General features: G+C 41.7%; 1 protein-coding gene across 1 annotated transcript; it reads right to left on the bottom strand.

Annotated features, from left to right (window-relative positions):
- Positions 1 to 3269: 3269 nt before the first annotated feature.
- On the bottom strand, positions 3270 to 6479 carry LOC311227349 (stathmin-like). Its single transcript, XM_084312960.1, has 5 exons — positions 6392 to 6479; positions 4960 to 5000; positions 4679 to 4848; positions 4152 to 4343; positions 3270 to 4061 (listed from the first exon to the last, which is right to left on the bottom strand). The coding sequence occupies exons 2-5, from the start codon at positions 4964 to 4966 to the stop codon at positions 3999 to 4001; spliced, it is 432 nt and encodes a 143-aa protein (XP_084169086.1). The 5' UTR covers positions 4967 to 5000; positions 6392 to 6479; the 3' UTR covers positions 3270 to 3998.
- Positions 6480 to 7059: the final 580 nt, after the last annotated feature.

Raw genomic sequence — 7059 nt, 5'->3', positions numbered from 1 at the left:
GGAACCAGGCAAGTGATCTGGAACATAAACACTCCATGTCACACATATTGCAAAGCACATACTAAAACCTGCTATCCATAAACCATAGATGCTACCACTGCTTACCATAGTGTATAATGCTGATTGATTGATTGATTGATTGATTGATTGATTGATTGATTGATTGATTGATTGATTGATTGATTGATTGAAAACTTTATTAACAGATTGCAGAATGGGTACAGTACAGTACAGCTCAATACATACAATTGTTAAGGGGATGCAGACCAGAGAAAGACTTTCGTTTTGTTTACATCAGGGTCCCCCATTTTCAATTCATCATAACATATATGACATACATGACATACAGATAGACAGTACTGCTACATCTATACATTTATGACATACCAGATTTGCAAATACAGTACTGTTTGTGATACGAAAAGAGTCCAGAAAAGAGAGTATATACATTTGATGTAGAAACTGTACATTGGAGGAGGTTGGGTAGGTGGGGGGGGGGGTGGGGGGGACTGTACATTGGAGGTGGTTGGGTGGGGGACACTGTACAACTGTACAAGCAAAACTGTACATTGGAATATTGACAAGACCATACTTGGTCATTTACTGTACATTAGAGGGGGTTGTGTTAGGACATTTACAGGGGCCAGTTTCGAATTGCAGTCTCCCGTAGGTGTTTTTTGAGAGTGTTTTTGAAAGTGGGTAGTGATTCACATTCCTTTACAGCTTTGGGTAGGGAGTTCCACATTGATGTGGCATAATTGCTAAACGTGTTTAGTCCCTTGTTTGAGCCGAATCTGGGTTTAACATGATTTGTGGAGCTCCCTCTGGTGTTGTGATCGTGGTATTCACTGACCTTTGGGAAGTATTTTGACATGTACATGGGTACCTTGGTCGTGTAGTGTATCTTGTAGACCAGGCCCATCTTGTAGACCAGGCCCATTGCTCATTCCTGCATTACGGATGGAGTGAGGTGTGCACCTGCCTCACTACTGCACCGGCCGGAACAAACTGTTCACCTCCCGTTCCTTCTGCAGGTAGCCCTCTATAACGGAACCTGGCTCATTGAGGCCCCTCCTCCTTTCTCATTGACGCCACCCGCCACATATGTAAGCATAACATTTAGTATCTTACTTAGAGTATGAATTTTGAAAGTCAGTTTGGCAATTTGCATTTTGAGTTTTGCACATTGAAACTCTGATGTGCAAAATGCGTCAAAGCAGTCGTGAAAAACTGTAAACACTGTTATATTACACACTTAAGCATGGGGGCATGGTTAACCTAGATACCAATGGAAGTAGTACTGAGTTGATTGACACCTCCCATAAGTCTATGACAAATGGTTAATGAGATAATAGGAGGTGGGGCTTATGGACCCCAATGGACAATGATATAAAATATAAATTAATTAATGAATGAAAACTTTATACAGATTGCAGAATGGGTACAATACTGTACGGCTCAATACACACAATTGTTAAGGGGATGCAGACCAGAGAAAGACGTTTGTCTTGTTTACATCAGGGTCCCCCTGTGATAAATGTTTGAATGCATAGGTATATCAACGATAATAATAGGTTCACTGTGGCATTTTCATGTTATAAACAGAGGCCAGGGAGCTGAATCCCTGACGTTCTGAGAAGTGAACCTGTGTAATATCGCTGTCTTGTCTTGAAAATGTGTAACTTTATAATGAATAACTATTTAAATGGATATTGATTAAAATGTATTCCAAGAAAATAGTTGGCGTTGACCAATTTGAAACATATTCCAGGGATCACGTCCCTGCCTGGTCCACTGCAGCCTACGTGCAACATTTGATCCACCTCTGAGTCTGCTCTTTAGATGGCAAGATATGTGTGCACACTCACGCACAGATGCAACCGATCTGTCTGGTAGAGATAACTACATAAGCACCAAGTCAGAATAATGCCACCAGGGGGAGGCAAAGATTCATGTTGGGAGGATGCACCAGTTGTGGATGGTACAGGTGTGGATGATTATGAAAGAGAAGGGGATCTAGTACAGAGGTGCCCTCATTTTTAAACATGAAAATCCAAAAACCGAAAGGCCTAATGTCATGACCCAAAGAATGGTATAGAGTGGAATAGGGCTAAAAGTGAACAACAATGGGTCTCATTCTCCAACGGACTTACGACAAAAAGGGCTTTCTCTTAGGGCCATTTGAGACCTTTTCGGGCAAGACATGAATATAGACAATATAATATATTAATTATATGTTTTATTGGGACGGTTGGTGAATCCCAAAATCGGCCCGAAAAGGTCTCAAATGGCCCTAAGAGAAAGCCCTTTTAGTCATAAGTCCTTGGTGAATGAGACCCATGTCTGTAATAAGTCAGTTATGTAGGCCTATTAATGTCCCATCATTCCATTCATGGTTGGGTTTTAGAGGCATTCAATCATTGATGCATTGACTTGTAAAGATGTTAAAGTGGCTGGTGGTCTAGTTATGTCATCTCCCATAACTTCCTTAGTCAGCTCGCTTGAAGTAGAACTGGACTTGAAAGTGTGCCATTTCCATGACTATCTTTGTATGGAAAACACTTTTCTTCAAAGTAACTGCAGGGTTCTGATCCAATTACAGCAAGTGGGGTGAGGAAGAGGATAATTCCTTTGAAATTATTAAGTTTGCTATAACAGCAAAGTATCTCTGAACTCTCTCAGTGCAGTGTACAAATCAGTTTTATTTTCTACCGATGGACTACCAAATATCCAATTTATTCTCAGACCACCAACAGATCTACAAAACTCTTCTCCGAATTATGCATCTCACTCCTCCCCCTTATAATCGAGTAACTTTGAGAACCATAACTCCATTGCATGTTTTCAAACATTAATATCTAAGGTGGTTAACTGCTGTGTTCAGTTTAAGACCAGAGGTAAAGTACTCTTTTTATAACTGCAAACACAACATTTTCTAAATGAAGTTGAGGACCAAACAATGTGCATGGCAATAGTGGGCTGGAAAAAAAATCAAGATCAGTTTAAGACCAGAGGTAAAGTACTCTTTTTATAACTGCAAACACAATTTTCTAAATGAAGTTGAGGACCAAACAATGTGCATGGCAATAGTGGGCTGGAAAAAATCAAGACTTAGGTTACCGGTAAATGAGGCTATACTAAAAATCCATTTGAACCAGAGGGTCAGTGTGGTCATCCGAATAAAATTGTACTCTTTCCATCTCCAGATATAAACATGAAATAGCGTAAGAAAAGAAGGGTAGACATTACATAATTTATCATTTTTATTTTATCGTTAGTACAACAGTCAATTCTATCGAGATGCCATGTGTATTGCTCTTTTGCATTCAATGTATGTAGATGGCCCCATTTCATGTCCCAAGATGGGATCCAAATTACGAGACTTGGCAGATATAATTCACAGACCTAGAGCAAGAATGTGCTTGTGAAATGGACCACCCATATTTTTACAAAAGCGAAAAACCGGCAGCACACAAAGATGATACTTGGATTTTAAGGAGCAAGACTAGTGGATTCCGAGTAGCAAAGCTGCACAAACACCTGCATCTAAAAACAGCGGACAGCCCTGATCAAACTGTGCTACTTTTATTAAGTGCAGAGGGGACAGGTGTGGTTCACCAGGACAGTTCCAAAGCGCACTATGGAATAGGTAAGGGTACAAGACCTATGCATAGAAACATGCTTCCTTAAACAGGATAAGTACACACTGCTAACTTCTCAATAAGGGTCAGAACAATGTAGAACAACGTAGCAATGACAAGCTACATATCTTAAGAAATGGATTAGACCTAAGGGAGAAAAAACCACATGTATAACCAGCGCAAGTACACTTAGAGCGGGAGAATTTTAAAATTCACAAAGTGGAACTGGTGTTTTTTTTGTTCCCCTTCAAAAAAGGTGGGCAGTAAACACAACAAAAATACTGGCCAAACAAAATAAATCAATCTTTGGATACGTAAAAAAATCCTATACAAATACAATCCCCCATTCAAAGAATTTCAGTCTTCCGAGGTGCCCTCTTTGGTTTCCTTGTTCTTTCGCACCTCCTCTACCTTCTTGTCCTATTAAAAGAAAAAAAGGTTAGTGGGGAAAACTGTACATACCTGAAGCAAAATCCAATCAAGTGCCCACAGACCGCAAAACAGACAAACCTTCTCCTTGAACTTCTCGCTCATCGCCGCCATAAGAGCAGTGCGGTTCTCTTTGTTGGCCTCCATTTTCTGGTTGAGCTTCTCCTCTGCCATCTTGCTGAAGTTGTTGTTCTCCTCCATGGCCTTCTGTAGGACCTCCTTCTCATGCTCACGCTTCTCCGCTAGTTGCTTCAGAATCTCCGCTTCATGGTTCTGGACAAGGAAATGGTTCAAGTTACAGCTTTACAATGTATGCAAAGTTATACAAGGGGAAAGAAAAAGTCCTTGGTACATATTGTAGGCTACTTTTCTTTTGACTTTTGCTTCTGTACTCATTTTGGGCTACAGGAAATGAGCTCATCCTACCGTTTATTCTCTGCCAATTGCCTTATTTTGGATCCTATAAAAAGCAAGTCAGAATACGAATAACTGAAAACCCATGGTCTACTACTTCAGACAATGGAAGTATTGTACTTCCTACAATCACAGTGAACAGTATGGCACAGGGTTCATAATGGTATTGGAATTCTGCCCAAGTGGTGCGCTACCTTGCGCCTCTCATCTGCTGCCTCCAGCTTCCTCTGGATCTCCTCCATCGAGACCTCCTTCTTCTTGGGCGGGGACAGTGGGAACTCTGAGCCTTCGGAGGCGGGGTCAGCCAGGATGACCTCGAAGGCTTGGCCAGAGGCCCGCTTGTCCAGCTCCTTAACCTGGATTTCTGATGACAAGAGCAAGACACTTGACCACCGTGGCAACTTGGAAGTGTTAATTGAACCATTACATTAATCTTTGAAATGCTCCGAATTGTTCCCATGGAACAATTTCTCACCTGCCATTTTTCAGTGGACTGTAGTCTGCGGGTCAATATACCTAGAGGAAAAAGCACATTTTCTGTGATTCAATTGATGAGACATTAAGATCAGGTGCCTTCCATGTACAGAGTTACCAGTGCCCTCTAGTGGAGGCTTTACATCTGTCCATTTCTCATGTTCCCATGTAACATTGCACAAAGCATGCAGAGGCAAAACAAGACCCACTAGCGACACCCGTTGGGCATGTTGAGCACCGCAAACAACCACCGCCCATCCATCCAAACATGCGCTGGAATTCATAGACTGAATTGTCGCATGCACCATTGTTCCTTGTAAACCGTGAGTGTAATGCCATTCAACTCGAGCTCAATTAATTAAACGACTTCATCAGAGATGAGGCCCTTCAAAAAGCCTGCAAATTTTGTCACCAAATTGGAAATGCATGAGCCAAGGGCCTTTGTTGAAACAAAAGGCTCTGATCAGGGTGGGTACAGCAGTAGGCAGTGCCAGTTGCAACTTGCAACAGGGCCTACCACACAAGTCACAACACAATTCATGCTCAGACTACGAATTAGTGAGTTTATCAAGGGGGGAGGGGGGCAGGGTGCACCTGTTCCTTGCACCATGCGTCTCAAGCACAGGGGGTTAAAAGTTGGGTGGAGGAGGAGACAAGTTTAAACCACTGTCGACCAAAAACTGCAGAAAGAATACACGATTAGTATTACTCCATTGTAGAGTGCCCACTTGAAACGTTAGGCTGCATCATGCACATCCTCCACCACAACCGATAGGAACAGTTTGCGACACAACCAGTGCCCACATGCATGTTCTCTAAAATAATTGCCTCACGTTCCTGAAACTTGCAGCGGATGAAAGGCTTCGCTGATGTCGTTATTAGCGCAACTGTGATGGCAAGATTAAACAAAGGAGCTTTTGATCGCGATGTCAACGTGATGAGCAGCTGCAAACAAAAGACGAGCTCCGCCCGTTCCACCAACAACGATGCCCCCCAGTCACAGTCCATTGCCGACACCAGATATTAATTAAAGTCTTCGCTCGCCAAGTGGCAGTTTTGTCTACAATACTAGGCTAACGACAGCTGGGTGCAGCGCCCAAATTAAATCAAACAATTGCCTTTATTGCAATACGTGTCAATAATAATGACACCCATTTAACAGGTGCATTAAAACATTTACCGCTTAAGCAAATGCCAATATAACTTCGCTACAGTCATCCATCAACAAACACGCGTTAATAAGGGAGGCACCACCACACTGATTAAGAAATTAGAACATTGTGAACCTGTTCTGTTCGAAAAAAGACGGTAAAGTGTCAGCTCGAGTACCATCACATTCACATTACATTATAAATATAAATGTCGATACATTTGGACAAAAACGAACGTCTACCAAACGAACAACTTGGAATAAAAGGGTTTGTCACACCCACCTTGGTGAACCGTGGGGACCGTGTTCTCCTCCGCTAGACGTTTGCCGCGAATTCTCTGCTCGAGCCCAGCAGGTCTGCTCATAAAAGCATTGAAGGGTGTGTCGTCACGTCGTTTACCGCGATCCCATTGGCTCTCATCTCACGCTTCCGCGCTCCTGGTAATTGTAGTTTTTATCCCTTCTAGACGTTTGACCAGACTAGTCAGTCAGTACTTTTTTTGTTGACAAGAAAATAAACTCAAATGCATCATGTCGTTTTATCATAATGTAATTCTACATTACATTTGAATGGATAAAATGATGTCTAAAGTAAGCCAGAGCATTCAATGTATTTCCATTATATGAGTGTGACCCTGATGGAAACAAGACAAACGTATTTCTCATGTCTGCATCCCCTTAACAATTGTGTGTATTGAGCCGTACTGTATTGTACCCATTCTGCAATCTGTTAAATAAAGTTTTCATTCATTCATTCATTCATTCATTCATTCATTCATTCATTCATTCATTCATCATTCATTCATTCATTCATTGACAAACAGGCTGTTTGTCACACTCATATAATGGAAATACATTGAATGCTCTGAAACAGGGCAGACAGACCTGAAAGCAAGGTCACATAGAGTAGGCTAACTTAGTTGCCTAAGTAGAAATGGCTGTATAGTCTGT

This window comes from Notolepis coatsorum, assembly GCF_963971535.1.
Source record: "Notolepis coatsorum genome assembly, chromosome: 4".
In the NCBI taxonomy this organism is placed as follows: domain Eukaryota; kingdom Metazoa; phylum Chordata; class Actinopteri; order Aulopiformes; family Paralepididae; genus Notolepis; species Notolepis coatsorum.
Note: the sequence above shows the minus strand (reverse complement) of the source record. Positions and strands in the feature narration are given on the sequence as shown.